The 16,042-nt window shown below is 39.1% G+C and overlaps 1 protein-coding gene and 1 long non-coding RNA gene across 2 annotated transcripts in view; one reads left to right on the top strand and one right to left on the bottom strand.

Moving 5' to 3' along the window:
- Window positions 1-16,042, top strand: part of LOC145438227 (uncharacterized) — a 442,041-nt gene that overhangs the window by 337,923 nt on the left and 88,076 nt on the right. The window lies entirely within an intron of this gene.
- The window catches only part of LOC145437112 (leucine-rich repeat-containing protein 9-like), a 33,200-nt gene that overhangs the window by 8,278 nt on the left and 8,880 nt on the right, over window positions 1-16,042 (bottom strand). Inside the window, exons 8-26 of the mRNA XM_080314280.1 lie at window positions 15,630-15,785; window positions 15,174-15,248; window positions 14,572-14,753; window positions 12,419-12,605; window positions 11,346-11,470; window positions 11,178-11,283; window positions 9,892-10,009; window positions 9,754-9,814; window positions 9,010-9,092; window positions 8,450-8,544; window positions 7,222-7,446; window positions 6,818-6,997; window positions 5,850-5,981; window positions 5,660-5,785; window positions 5,376-5,507; window positions 4,033-4,210; window positions 1,944-2,064; window positions 1,786-1,885; window positions 921-1,084 (exon numbers count right to left, since the gene is read on the bottom strand). Of these exons, the coding sequence (XP_080170406.1) occupies window positions 921-1,084; window positions 1,786-1,885; window positions 1,944-2,064; window positions 4,033-4,210; window positions 5,376-5,507; window positions 5,660-5,785; window positions 5,850-5,981; window positions 6,818-6,997; window positions 7,222-7,446; window positions 8,450-8,544; window positions 9,010-9,092; window positions 9,754-9,814; window positions 9,892-10,009; window positions 11,178-11,283; window positions 11,346-11,470; window positions 12,419-12,605; window positions 14,572-14,753; window positions 15,174-15,248; window positions 15,630-15,785 (2,546 nt within the window). The remainder of the gene's footprint in view (window positions 1-920; window positions 1,085-1,785; window positions 1,886-1,943; window positions 2,065-4,032; window positions 4,211-5,375; window positions 5,508-5,659; window positions 5,786-5,849; window positions 5,982-6,817; window positions 6,998-7,221; window positions 7,447-8,449; window positions 8,545-9,009; window positions 9,093-9,753; window positions 9,815-9,891; window positions 10,010-11,177; window positions 11,284-11,345; window positions 11,471-12,418; window positions 12,606-14,571; window positions 14,754-15,173; window positions 15,249-15,629; window positions 15,786-16,042) is intronic.

Raw genomic sequence — 16,042 nt, 5'->3', positions numbered from 1 at the left:
TTGTTGGGCGTGGTGCTGCAAATCAGTTAACATGGATGGTTGTTCGTAGCACTGAATAAAAAAAACACTTTACTAATTGTGAAAATACACGACGTCTACAATATGAATATTCCTGTTAATTCTCTTCAAATAATTTGACTTGATATACAAACGGCCAGCTTTTTATTGGAAGGCATTGAAAATAATTCAAATTGATTTCAAATGGTGCGATACATGGTATTGTAAAATGGTGAAAACCAAACCAAATTGTACCCAGGAGCTCGTTAAAGCAGTCATTGTTGGTACTCAAGTAGATGTAAAATAATATCTATCTTGAATTTCTATTCAATTGCGAGTAGAAATATTTTCAAAGCATGAGAAAACTACTTCCATTAAAAATGCAAAACAAAAGGTCGGTTGGTCGGTGTGACGAGATAGCGTAGTGGTTTAATGCACTGCCGCAACACTAATGGTTTGCGGGTTCGAGTCCGACCGAGATAGATTCCAGAATTCCTACCTAAGTTCTGAGGTTTATCTAGGCTTCTCCTCACCATCTAATCCGCGTAAGCGGTGTCTGATAAAAAGCCTAGAAGTGGGCCGTGCCACAAGTCCGCAGCTGCGGGATAAAAATGGACGAAATTGGCATGGTGTAAAGGACCATAGAGGTCGAAAAAAACCAGGAATACCACAAACCACAAACTCAAGTTTGAGAAGTAACTTTGTCGTTTGGCAATCAACAGTTACAGTTCGTGAATTTCCCAGATGAATCTTCGCGATTACTGCAAAATGACCAATTGCGACGAGAATATGTTACTATCATACAAGGTCTGCATCACCCAGTTTCACTTGTTACAATCCATCCAAATACCATTTTTAATTGACACAATGTAAATAGTAAGTACTGTCGCTTGAAAAAACGCAGAAGTCGGAAAGCATGTCACCTGCCACCAAACGCGTCTTTGGCCGTATTCTCCTCTCCCGATTCCACAGCGCTTCCGTCAAGAGCTTTCAAATTTTGCAGATGGTAAATAACAAACAGTCGATATGAGTCCGATCGTACGATGGGATTCCCGTAAACATCCAAAATCACCAAATTTGATAGACTCTATATTCAAACAAATACATTCCAATGCAATTAAATAATAACCTTCCACGACTGGATTTTAGCAATGACAATCTGGGTGAAATGTTGAGATTGAACATGAACATATCCAGCTGATAACAACTGAAAGTTATTGTCAAGTTATAATGTAGCAATAATCCTATCAGCACAATGGTCAAGAACTCTGACATTATACCAAGTATAATATTCTTACTGAGAAATTGAAATCAATTTACGATTTTCGGCGGACTTTCTTTGGATGGAAATATTAAAAAAGCATCAAAATTCTAAATTTTGAAAGAATTTTGTCACACTGTTGTGATAATGACAAGTAAGCACCAAGTGAATACTTTTTTGCTACCGTTAACTGTGCGTTGTCATAAATGTATTCTATATTATGAGTTTGGAATATCGCCTTGACTTAAATTCGCTCATGATGAGAGTCGGTCAAGAAGCTTGACATAAATCTAGCAATGTCAATATAGGCCCACTGCAAGATGCTGTAATGTGCGATTGTACTAATTAATAAGTTGTGAAAAAACAGTGAGCGAACTAGATCGCAAGCAAATACACTGTTTCTGACGATGTCAATAAATATTTTAAATATGATTATGAATTTCCTCAATCATAACACTAGCTTATTGAAATTGGATCAATGCAAATCCCTATGTATTGGGCTTTTAAAAATTCCGGAAAAATCTTACTTTCAGATGGAATATTTCTCTCACATTCACCACTCGGTTGTTTCCGAGATATAGTTCTACCAACGACTTCGCTTCCGACAGCCCTTTTAAGGATCCCAACCTGAAACAAGAATGCGACATCGAAACGATATGCACGGAACAAAATTTAACAGACCAACCTGTTGTTTTCGAGAGACAAATATTTCAATTTGGTCAATTTTGAGAATCCGCAGTTTTCGACGGACACAAGAAAATTGTTGGACAAATCGAGATGAATCAAATTGACAAGCTTTGATAGTCCTGTAAATGTCATTTTTTTCCGTTCAAAAGTCAGAATTAACCCTTTCGCTGAGGGTGGATCCTAAAGGATCCACGCACAGTTTTTCACAAACACGCTTTAATCAATTAACGACATCTGGCGTTGTAGGGGTCATAAACGGTTACAATGATCGTCTATAAATAGCTAATGTCGATACGCATACGACCAGCTATATATAACCCATTGCCTTATGGCATAACCTGTTCAAAATGCAGATTGAATACAGAAAAACGTTTCCCGCAAAATACAATGTGTAGCTCATTTCGCCTGAATGAACGCTAATCTTATAATTCCTTATATCTTCCGTTCTACACGTCGTAAGCAGACACAGTTGTCGTTTTAGAGTAGTTGTTGATCGCAAGAGTTCATTGCAACCATAATATCGGGAATTAGTTGGATAGAACACGCTTCATATTGGTGTGAAATGAAGCAATATTCAGTTACGTGAAAAATGCCGCGCACGTATGAGCATTGCCGCATATGGCCATATACAGTCACTTACGATTGTCTTAAACAGTTGAATGTCACACACATAGTTAGATGCAGTCCGTAACACTTCAACAAGATCAGTATCACGAAGTTTGGTCTTATATAAGTTACACGACGGCAGTGCTAAACACTGCAGACATGGGTGTGTAAGTTGGCGCCAGTGTACAGTACTCGCGCCTGTAATAACAACATCATACAGACAGTTGAATCATCCGTTTTATATGTTTTACGAAGTTACTGTAGACTTCAATGAATAGATGGTGATCATATGCCCATATACTGACGAACCTGTATCGGACATTCGATGTGTAGAACACGTTTCAAATTGATATGGAATGAAGCAACATGAGAAATCGCGCGCCTATGAGAAGCGTCAAACAAGGCATTATATATACTTCCGATGGCCTTGTGCAGTTGCAAATTGAAGGTTTTGTTAATTATGTACGATCAATAGTATCTATAAGATCAGTAACATGGACTTGGACTTATATAACTGGACCAGGCAATGCCAAATAAACACGAATTACAACGCGCGTTGCCTCTATCGCGATGACGTAATCAGCGGCGGCCGTGAGTAACGCTTATAGCGTAAACTTCCCAGTCGCGATGCGCACGGCTGTGTAGAGATTTCAAGCTCAGTAATGTCTTGTTTGAATGCCGAAATTGATATGTAAGACAACCACGTGGTCATTCACCATGGGATGGATTATGTATGACGTCACGTGAAAATGAAAAACAAATTTCACTTTTGGGAAATCGCTTACACTGTTTTCAATATCATCGTCACCTCTCTCGCCTGAGCCTTCCGAGTAGCTCAGTTGGTTAGGCTGCTATATCCTGATCACGGCGATATATTGGGCGTCGGTTCAAGTCCCGTAATTCGCGTTTTATGAACTTTTTGGTTGATGCAATAAAATTTGGCCTGGAGGCCGGCCGCGGGAGTAGGGTTAAGAAAGCACAGACAGATTTAAAATGACAGAAAACTATGCCTTACATAATTGAATGTAGTTTATTCAGTACAATTCCGATAATACTACTATAATTATTGTGTTTGGTACATCCATACAAAGACTTAATCAGTAACGAAATACGTACACTGAATAGGCCTATTTTAAAAAAGAAATGGTATTTCTGGCCTGATTTTGCCTTTAAGTATCACTTGAATATTTAGAAAACGGAATTTTACTTTGTCAGGTAGAAGTAGCCATTCAACACAAACCGGCAGCTTTATACTGACAATAATGAAACAGAGAAACAAACAGAAATTGTTGATGTTGAATCTAGGATATTCCCTATCGAATTAATTTGTATTCAGATCAAAGATTATGTAAGAATAGTGTCCACTAATTCACATAGGCTCATCAAATTCAAAATTCTTGAATTAGGTGCAATACAAAACGAATGATTACTAAAAATAGCATAGAATTCTACTTCGACGTTACCCATGAGCAACACCCTACCATCAAGTTTGTAAATGCAATTATCGATGAATGACAATTCCTGCAGGTGACTGCATGATTCCAGGCCATCCAACTTTGTGATGCAGTTCTTGTTGAAGGAAGCGTATTTCAACGCTTCCAATTTCTCAAGTCCTGCGAGCTTGCCGATGCACTGTCCGTTCAGATTCAGCACAACAACCTGAGAAAAACACGATTGTAAATAGGCAGACACAGAACACTGGAATAAATTGTGACAGAGTGATTACAGTAAAAAAATTGAAATACACAAATAGTATGAAGGCGCCGTAAATCCTGATTTATTGCAGAGAATGTCAACTGTTGTCAAAATAAAATATTTCAGGATTTAATCCGGTGAGGCCTTTCATTTATATAAGTTTCAAGCACAAATGTCTGCTAAACCATGATAACTAGGGCAATTTTTTTTACATGTCAAAATTGTAGCGTTAGGTCAAAATTTGACCTCTGCATTTCGTTTGCATCATAGATTTTGCACCACATGTGAGCTTATCATTTAATATACTGCAGCTTGTAGTCAATTTCATAGGCCTACGGTTGTAGACAGCCCATTGTCTGCTCATTGTGAATCATCAACGGTCAAATGAAACAACTAGGTTGGCGTGGTGTTATGGTAAACGTACCACAATATCCTAACTGAAGCAAGACTGCTTGGGCATTGCATGGCTCTTATATCGAGAAGCGCATGATGAAAAATTGTGATGTAGACAGCACTGTCAGAATGAAGCAACACGGGGTTTCACCAGGAGTGTACGCACAACTTCAGTGTTGTCGGCCAACAACTGCTGCTGCTGAACGTTCTTTCTCCATTCTTGGCAAGCTACTTAGTAAGGACAGACACGTTCTACCCAAGAATGTAGGAAAGTATCTTTCGTTGTACTACAAAAAATTGTAATATTTTCTACCATAATGCGTGATGTAACTACTGGAATTCTTCATAAAAAATGTAATGAAAATGTACATTTGGACAATGAATCGCATAGTTTTAGCAGTTTCATCAGAGGTGATCATTTTCATCTTCCCCAGTAACACAAAATGATTATTAATACTGAAATAATAGGAAATGTTCCAATAATAAATTCAGGGACTGTGGTACAGGGGCTATTTCGCCCAGTTGTCAGGACAATTTCACTCATAATGGCAATGCAAGCATACCCCGAAACTACTTTCCACGTTACAAAATCAAAAGTGTAATAGTAGTTGGCTTTACCTAGAAGTGGAAACCCTCTTAAAACATAACCACTTGACCAGGCAGTGCAAGTAAGCAATCAAAAAAACTAGAAATATATCATTACTACATAATAATGCTCTTGAAAGTATTTGCATACCTTGCTCATCCAACCGCTATCTTTGGGATCGGGCCTCAATTTCGCAACGTCGAAAAACATTTCAGCGCTTGACCGCAGACTGAGAGAACGCGGTTTTTCACCTGCGACCCTCGCGTGATTGACAATGGTAACCTTGTAGAAAAATTATACTTGTCAGCTGGACTTCCAATAATATCTCTTTGGTTACGATGTCTGTTACTACAGAATAAACTCTCGAATACCCTGATGCTAACAGGCATATGGCGGCCTAAAGTGTTTCAATGGCAATTGTTATTGCATTTCACCTGCGATATTCTGGAGCTTGAGACCAGTTTCAAGGCAGACGTCGCGTCCTGTTCCGTAATAGGCGTGCCATTTAGTTTTGAAACCGACTTCAACCTTCCGATCACTCTCAAAAAGAGATTGTCGGCCTGAAAAGGAGTCATATCGAAATCAAAAATCACTACATAGCGCAGTTAATGCTCAAAATCAGACCTTTATCCACGGATTGTTCCGGACGTCAAGCGAAGACAGCACGGGACAGTGTTTCCGTAAAACCGTTAGGTCGTCGCGTATGCTCGTAAGTTGATTCCAACTTAAATCAAGCGTTTTCACCTTTGACATACCCTAAACATATTGATTCAGAGAATTGATTCGAACAGTTTCTTCAAAAAAAAAACGGTTATTGTTTTCATTCAGTATTCTTGTTACATTTTTCTGTAACTCCTCGCTTGTATCTATATGCATTTTGATATGTTTCCATGTACCAAAAAATTCTTGTGAAATTAGGTAATTCTGAAAATGTGAGAGACATTGCAGCCACGCTGGTGTTCTCTTTGATGTGAAAGCTATGTTTTGTTGTCGGTGAAGTGCTAGGCTGGGCGGTGAAACGGGGAACATCGATCAGTCGAGAGCTTTGGTATTGATGAGTTGTTGTGACATGCGTGTTGGATGAAACCGTTTAATATAATGGACCTGGCACGCGTTAAAATTAGGAATAGCTTTATAGTGTTGGAAAAACAATGCATATTATATGTTTGTGTACACCTAATTGCGAGCGCACAGGAGTGTGGTTAGTACAGAGACATATTTTTTCATTTGTTAAGAAGTGAACTATGTGGTGCTTGGTGCCATGGCATGTTTAGGAAATCAAAAAAGCATTCCAATTTAACACTTTGGCTGTGGGCTGATAGGCTTGACGTCCTATTTTATCACATCTTGTGAGCCACGAAGAATCCTAAGCTGATTTTAGAGTAAAATAATTCGACGAGAAGCCTATCTAAAATGAATGACATATCTAATAATCCGTATTGACTGAAATCAAAGTGGTTAAAAAACGTGTTTATTTTTTCATGAAAACTTTGATTCTTCGGTCAAGCATTGTTACCGCCCGATGCCATATATTTATCAGGACTGGCAGTTAATCGTACAGTTGTCTGAGAGCGGCAACAAAAATCACTCACCCTCATTCCTTCCAGGGAGTTTATTTTGTTAAAACTGGCGTCGATCTCCGCCAAGTTCAGCATGTGCGCCACATCGTCGAGCCTACTCAATTCGTTGAAGCTCACCACGAGACGTCGCAACTGCATCAGCGAGCTGACGCCCTTCAATTTTGTCAGGCCGTTTCCGTGAAGATTCAATTCCTGAACGCATTCGATCAGTCACAAAGCGTTCGGACATTTTGCATCATTGAATTAATGATTTTGAGTAGTTAAATTCTCCAAGCCGTATAACACAATTTTCATTTTTCGAATGTATCGATACAATATTCATGCATCCTTTTCGTAATAATAATAGGTATTACATTTCTAATGTCATATTCACCAAGTGCTGAGTTCTCTGGTAAACGTTTGGAGAAGCGCCTCACCGTGATTTGAGAAACAGACGTGGCGCGTCCCACTTTCAGCAGCAGCTCGTCAGAAAGCTGAACGATCCTGGGCCGTGGTTTGATTTGAGGCGGCGCGTCCAAGACTGCACTGTCTGCACGGCACTCCGTCTCGTAGATTTCGGTCGAATTGATAACGGCGGCGTTGGAGTGTGACGTCCAGTCGTTGCTGATGTAGTTGACCAACCGAAACGGTGACGCGGTTTGCTGTGAGATTTTTTTTAAAAGACATCTTTCGTAAAGGAGAGAATGAGAGGAGAGAATGAGAAGAGTAGAGTGATCCACCTGTTCTTATAGATTGGGGTTGGACAAAATTGTAGCAAAGTCTATAGTGGTGGAGGAGATCACCAAAGAAGTATTCCCACTCTTTCAAGCAGTCAATACTGATTTTAGTGGGTCTTGCGGTTTCACAGAGCCTCCTTATTAACAGTTTTTGAAGCCAATCCCTTGCTAATTACAATGAAGATTTTGTCGCAAGTGTTGGTGGCATAGATTTCACTGGTAAAATTGACCTTAAGACGGGTGACGCAATCCTGGCATCAAGGTGACAGAGTATCATTTTGAATACAGATAGTTCAACTATTTATAGAGCCCAATCTGGCTCTGTAGAAATATCAGTAGCACGTTGGCTGATGCATCGCTTGATATTAATCATCCCCTTCCAAGGCATTATCACTATTACAATTGTTCAAAGTGGGTTTTCAGTACTGGATGTATTGAATTATGAGGGCTGTAAGAGTTTACTTCTAAGCAGAATTTATGAAAAGTTGTGCTTACTCCACTACCATCGCTCCTGTGTTACTGTAGGCATTAGTTTTTTTTTACACATCTGTGGTTCTACTGTACTCACTAGAGGATTTTGTGTGATGTATTTTTGAAACCAATGTCACTGATTCGAAGTTTAAAAATAAAAAATGTATATACGAAATATCGATATCTCCTGAAAATTCTGATGTCGGTCGGGCTCTGCCTATTTATGATGTCATTAGTCATGTCTCGTTTCTCGAGAAGATGCATCTTGAGCCTTCGAAAGTGTCACCAACCATTGATTACTACGAAATATGTGACACACCCAGTACAAACTGCATACTTGAGTAATTTCAAAACCATAGATTTTCCAATTCTGCAGTGTTGAATAGACTTGAAAAGCAATACTTCGACTTGAGTATGCCAAATGGCCGCATTGACAAACTGCTAAGTACACCCTTACCTTCGCATGATATTCAATGTCGATGATATATTCTGGGAGAACGAGATTGTTATCGAAAATAAACCATTCACATTGGCGACTACTGCACTCGCAATCTGTGAAGTAAATAACATACCCTCAGAGTCAGGTCAGGTCAAGTCAGTATAACGGATTATATCCATCCTTGGTCCGGCTCAAAACATAATATTCCAAATTGTACATGTACGTACAGTGCCACCACGATCGATGGCCATCCCCTTTTATACCACAATTCATACGAGATTACACACTCCTACTAATATTTGTAGTACACAGGATTAACATATATCAAAGGGGGAGCCAGATTTTCAGTTATGATATTCTGTAGAGAAACCTTAAACATCCATACCGTACCACCACGTTGATCTCAAGCTTTACTTTAACCCAAATGCACAGAATTATACCACTCAAGAGCCCAAACGATAGACAAAAATGGAAATGGACACCATATTGTAAATTACTTTGCTTGGAGTAGCAATAAATCGATGGTACGAATTTAATGAAGGAGATGTGATAACAAAGTTTCAAATATATAATCGCACCTCTATTTTTAGCAGCAGCATGATTGTTTTCAGACTTCAACCTGTAGACGGAATCGATTTTGACATAACGGTCTGGAGTGACTCTGAAACGATAATTTTAAAACGTTCACAATAAATATACATCTATGTGCATGTAGTGCAGCGGTCCACAACTACAGCCCCCAGGCCCCAAAACGCTTCACGACCACTATTTTGGATAGAAAAGATTGCAAATTTATATGCCATTGACACTTAATTATAGTATTGAAGCAGAACCCTATCTGAGAAATTTAGGTAACCGTTTTAATAACAGCCATGAGTTTAAAGTCAGTAATTTAAAAATATGCTCACTATCCCCTGCACGAGGTCATTGACAGATTAAATATGCGCTGTAAAGAAATGAAGAACTGTCAAGTGTTAGTTGCAATTAACGGAGAATGATCAGGTATCTTATCAGGCAATAGATGGAATTTTTTGTATGGACATTAAGAAACTGCACATTATCTTGCAGAGTGAAAAGTGCAAAGGCCTTGCAAGTAACTTATCAACCAGCAGATGGATTATATTTGCATGCTTTGATGGCATCAGCGAATGCATAAACTCATAGACATCATTTTGATTGTGCAATTTCAAACTATCGGGATCACCACCACTGAATCATGTAATATAATATGCTGCCTGCTGCATAGATCCCTCAAAATACAAACACACTCCAGATAATACAAAGATACACGAACAAAAATGCACAAGTGAGGAGCTGCATACTTTCCAGTGTCTTGAGCCGGGGCACTTTTTCCAAGGAAGACTTTGGCGACAATTACAGATCCTGTAACCAAAACGAGGCATTGTCGGACAGTTCATGAGAAACGCAATTGCTCAATCAATGAAACATTTAAAAGTTACCGTGACGATAGGGACACGAGTCAGCAAATTTGTTTCCGATGCTTTGCGCCTTCGAGTGGTCGAGCCTACCTTTTTCGCACAGGAAAAGGCTGTTGGACAAGTGCACTGTGGACGGTGTCTGTGATATTATCAGAGTGATATATTAAGAAAGATTTTCCTTCCAAATCAATACAGTCAGAATCAAATATGAATATCTAATGACCAATTCAATATTAATCACAACTTCAAAGGTCAAAAGAATGGCAAAAGATCACACAAAATTGACAGAAATAACAAATTCTACGAAGTGTAGAAGAGCAATGCACTAGCTTAATTTGAAGTGCCGAGCAAGTGAGCCTAAGTACGCGCAACCTCTATTATTGATGAAACTAGTGCCCTCCACAGTAGCCTGTCATCATACGGTATATTGCCAAAATTACTCTCATGAAAATCATAGCTGTTGCGCGAATTTCGGTTAATATGAAATTGTGTATAGCAATCGAAATCACGAGCTTTTGCAATAACTGTCTTGTCAATGCATTTTAGGTCAGTGAGTGAACTTTTTAGGGGATTAAAGCTGTGCCGCATCCAACTGAAGTGCTGTCCATATACTGTGTACACTCAATTTCTTACCATTATAAATGAGATCTGAAAATAGACTGCGGTCGCTCATCATGCCGCAATTGTAATCAACCACATTGGCATTATTCAACCAACTACTTAATGTTACCGGTAGCTTTTTCGAGCGAAGAAATGTGGACATGGAATAGGGATTGGACGTTGTATATTTTTGTCCTTGATGGTTTTGCGGCATATAAACCGACTCATGATATACTTACAAACGACCTGTGTATAATGCATATGCGTACCATGGGTATATGATGTGGATATGCCGCTGGACAAGGAAGGTGCAAAAATAGCGTTGTAAGACTTTCAAAGTCTTGCACTACCCCGCCATTAGGGTTGTTCAAAAAACCCTTTTTATGAAAATTTCAACTAACCACTTGTTAAATTGTCAGATTTCCTAAAAAAAACACTGCAGGCAAAGTTTGGCTCAATTCCAACCGAAAGAAGCAGCCACAGACCAATTTGAAATTTCGGACATTTTTGGAAGTAATAGTATTCACGGTGGCAAATTTCGTCACTATGACAGTAACCAATTGGGTAAGTTGTGAAAGTTAGCAAAATCTACTTGAGTACTTTGAAAAAGTAGAAGTACTTTGTTAATGGCAGGCTCTGCATAAGAGCAGTCAATAAGAACAACTAGTAGGCCTACTTGACAAACGAGGTTTACTTCTCAAACTTGCCTCTGACTTGAAGCCTTCTTCTAATATCCTCTCGGTATGCTTTGAAGAATCGGAGATACTTGTGTCGGGAACATAAAATAGATAATCTACCAGCTTTTTATAGTGTCTGTAATGAAACAGAGGGTGAATAAGCAGCTTCAAAACAGAACGAGGCACTTGCTCACGCACTTGCTCATCATGAAACCGGTTTCGTCCGAGGCCAAGGCGTGGACCCGTTCGTCGAAACGTGACCGTAACAAACGGTTGTGTACTCGTGTAATACCGTGGATTTTGATACCGGTGACGTTATAACTCTGTAAAGAATTTCATAGACATATAAAAACAGCTTCTTGGTGGCACAGAACTGCAATTGCAATGAATAGTTTATTCATATTGAAGTAAACACGAATACGAATTTAAGTGTCACTGTGATTGTGGCTACGTGGGAAGAACGTCAAAGCGCTTGCAGGAACGCATAAATCAGCATCGCCCTAGATTCATTAGAACATGCTCGGTGAAAAGCTCACCCTTAACTCATCCGCTCAAGATTTATGCGGAATAATCAAAGGCCATAAATTCTGCAATTGGCAGACACTTGTTGGATAATCCGCCTGTGCGAAAAAATATCGAGACGACAGATTTCTCTTACTCGGAAAGGGTCGTTCACACTTTCATTCGTGTGCCTTGGAGTCGACTTTTATCAAAATACACCAGCCAAGGCTGTGTTAACAAAAAGAGTTCGTGTATCATCTAAAAATAGTACATTGAACGCTCTCGTATTCGAAATTTCATGCTGGTGACGTCATATTTTGTGATACGATTGTTGATATACGATGTTCTTTTGAATTCTCTACTACTTGCTGACGATTACCCCTGACGAGTGACAGCCGCAAATATTCGGGTTTATTTCAATATGAATATACTATTCAATGACATATAATGCAAGGTGAATATAAAAAGTTGGAAATCAAGCCAATGGACAGGCAAGGATTGTAAAATGCATAAAGGACTGAAAAATTAGAATATCATTACATTTAGAATTGATATGCGGGCTACAGACGTCGTGTGGGATTACAAAACTTCCAATTTATACTCATTACTGACCATTTATGAAATACAGAGAGAAAACTTTCACATCAGAATTTGATACCGACTCTACCAACATGATAATTGCAAAGCATACTACATCACATCAAACAAACGGTGATACATGCAACAAGTTGCACACAGAAAACTGAAATCGATCAAATGACAGGACATACTTTATAATCCCAGGCACAAAACCTCGACAGCACAAGGTCGTGACACGTCGTGTACCAAATATCTTTCGGAGAGCCTTGCTCGAACCGCACATTTCCGCCTGTTTCCAGTTCGGTAACCAGTCTGTTCACTGCCAGCGACGTTAGGCCTTTTACTTGATCCAGTGCGTGCTTGTGAAATCCTTCGATTCTGAACACAGCGTTCTCGCGATTAATTCACAACTGCTACACACAAGAGTATCGCCGTTACAGCAATCTCGGTGTGTGGTTATATGCATATTTTATGAAGCTCAACAAAATGCTACACGGGAAAAAATAGTAATTATAATACAATACCACTGCTTTGTAATGTGAATAAATCTTCTTCAAGGAATATACTCAGTAGACCAGGGGTGTCAAACATACGGCCCGCGACCGAAAAATGCATGCACTACCCAGCACATTTCTAACCAATGTTGGGATTTTTTGTAGGAAATATCACCATTCAATAATACCACACTATGGTAAATGTAGACTAATTCACAGGCCACATTATAACCATCCGACAGTGGTGTTGTGGTTTAACCATTTGGATCAAGTCGCTAATATTGACACCCGATTCCGAGAAGGAAAAAGGTGCATACAGAGTTCAGAGTTTTATGGAATAAACCGACTATAACTATAATTACTCACATAAGATAGCTTTCAATACAACATCCATTGTAGTAAAATATTTATTCAACTCGAAGACTTTTCGGGTGCCTCTTTTCAAGAGTTAACGGCACACTGAAGGGATTTAAACAGAATGAAAAGCAAAACCAGAAAGGCGGAGTATGACGCAACAATCAGAAATTACATACCATGAAGTCCGCGCAACAATAACAAACTTGAAGAGTATGATACTAGTAACATAGCATTTTGAAACCAAACAATAACAAACACGAATTAGAACGCACTAGTGGGAAATTTGTAAGTTATACAGAAAATCTTTTTGTCTACATAAAATAGGCTTGGTCAATTGGATGATTGTTGATTCTAGGGCTTTCAAATGAAACAAGGATCTGCCTCGCGCAATGACAGTAAACATTTGGTCATTATAGTTTTGAGCACAAGAAGGGTTCTCACTTAAATGTTGGCCAATTGCCGAAGCGTATGCTTGGTAATCGTCGTAACAGTTGGTTTTGGCGGCTGATTTGCATTGTCGTGCGAACTCGGTACGGTCATTTGCGCAAGTTTTTGAGCGAATCAATTTGGGAATGTGTTGCGTTATCCGTTCAAACAATCTTTGTGATGTACGTCCCACATACCTACTATCACAGTGGCACTTAAATTCGTAGACGACGTTACTTGCATTTAAAGCAGGAAGTACATCCTTTCGGAAGTTTGGCAGAAGTGGTTTGGTTGTATACACCACATGCGCATTTACACTATAATAACAACGGTGCACGGCCGATTTGATCAACTTTTCAAACCGATTCGACACATTGCCTAGCCAAGGTAGATGTAAAAATGCCAGGCATTTTTCCGGTCCATAATTGGGAGGTTGATCCGAACGTTTACTGACCAAATGTTTACTGTCATTGCGCGAGGCAGATCCTTGTTTCATTTGTAAGCCCTAGAATCAACAATCATCCAATTGACCAATTGCCTATTTTATGTAGACAAAAAGATTTTCTGTATAACTTACAAATTTCCCACTAGTGCGTTCTCATTCGTGTTTGTTATTGTTTGGTTTCAAAATGCTGTTACTAGTATCGTACTCTTCAAGTTTGTTATTGTTGCCATCGTTACATTGCGGACTTCATGGTATATAATTTCTGATTGTTGCGTCATACTCCGCCTTTCTGGTTTTGCTTTTCATTCTGTTTAAATCCCTTCAGTGTGCCGTTAACTCTTGAAAAGAGGCACCCGAAAAGTCTTCGAGTTGAATAAATATTTTACTACAATGGATGTTGTATTGAAAGCTATCTTCAAGTTCTGTACCACAAACCAACTGTTACTCACATAAGCAAAACGCCAATTTGAAACCGCTAAATGCGGGTAAGTAACGCAAGTAGGCAAAAAAATGGAAGTGTTTCGTTAATCGTTACTGGCCGCATCTGAGTCCTGACAATTATTCTGATGAGGTTGCTACTACTCTAACTTTCACGTCAGAACATTTGAGGTCTGACACTCACTCTTCCACTTTGCTTTTCCACAAAGTTATCCTCTGCTGAAGCGCCTCCAGTTTTGCCGTTATTTTGTTGGCCGTCGTCAATTCCTCGGGTTTCTTCATCTTTGACTCGGATTCTGCCGAGTCGCCTTCGCCGCTGCCGACATCGGCGGTTTCTTGTAAAATTTTGCTCTCGGACTGGCTCTCCTATTACAAGTGTGAAAGTGCGCTGCCAGCGGTTACAAAAGTAGATAACGATGTTACATGTTACGATACAGTATTGTGAACTTCTAGTCAAATAAAATTTGGAGTAGTAATTAAAAAGTATCGTTTAGTATCTTTCTTGAATAAAACGTTTTCCCAATTCTCTACTAGTTGCTGGCAATTGTCAGCCGAAAATATCCATTTTTTTTCAATAAGGATATATTATTCAACATAACGTAGACCACAAAAATTTTCAAGCCGAAAACAATTGCTAAGCCTGAGAAGGTACTGACCACATTTGTTCAAACTGAAAGAGAAGCTGTACAATACGGATAAGGAAAACAACATTTTTTTCTGTTTGCACAGCTGCACAGTCCTACCAGTGAAAGAATTTACATCAACTATGTCATAACGGAAGCTTACTTCATCGGAATCTTCCTCTTTGCTATTTTCGCTAGATTCTTCCGCTGTCAAACCCAATTGTTGCTGTTGCTCGATCTGGGCAAGATAGAAATAACTTCAATAGGTCAGTGATGATACAACAAATAAGTATAGCTTTTAGGCTTAAATTGTATGTAGCATAATTTATCTACTCCATACAGGAGAATGAAAATAATCTGAGACAGGTTTGAAAACCCCTGGCTCACAGCAAACACCCGCCATACATAATATTGTGAGATCAATGAATCGAAATGATAAATGAAAGATAAAATTCGACATTAGCAAATATAAGGCACATCGGTTTCAAATGACATGTATGAAACATGCTAAATGGACAAAAATAGTTACAGAATATATGTTCTATTTCCAGTAGACAGGGTGAAAATGTTAAAACCACCAGAAGGGTGTCCACACATTGAGTATGGATATTAGTTGTACCGATTTTAATGCAAAGAAAATTGTCCGCAGCCTCTCCTCAGGAACTTGCAGCAGTAACCGCCTGTCTTTGTGTAGCCTGTTTTTGAGAGATGTCAGATTTCTGAGAGCCGTTTTCACGCGCATGTTGTAGTACATCTTCTTCTTCTGCACAGTGGCCTGATCGGAATTAACGAACTTATTTGCATGAGTGAATTTCACATAGTTTCTGCGACAGTTTCACTCAAAAAATTGATACAAACTCATCTCTAAGCTAGTTGCTACTGCTCCACAAAGTGTCAGAGTGTCAAAGTGCCAAGCGTTAAAAGTGTCAAAATCAATTAGCTTTGCTTGAAAACAGTTGGATTGGATATGGAACTAGTCTAAAACATAGCCACTCGAGTAGGCCTACATAGTGCAAGTTGGAAAAACCTAGC

This window comes from Botryllus schlosseri, chromosome 4, assembly GCF_051294905.1.
Source record: "Botryllus schlosseri isolate E-star chromosome 4, Bs_hap1, whole genome shotgun sequence".
Classification (NCBI taxonomy): domain Eukaryota; kingdom Metazoa; phylum Chordata; class Ascidiacea; order Stolidobranchia; family Styelidae; genus Botryllus; species Botryllus schlosseri.
Note: the sequence above shows the minus strand (reverse complement) of the source record. Positions and strands in the feature narration are given on the sequence as shown.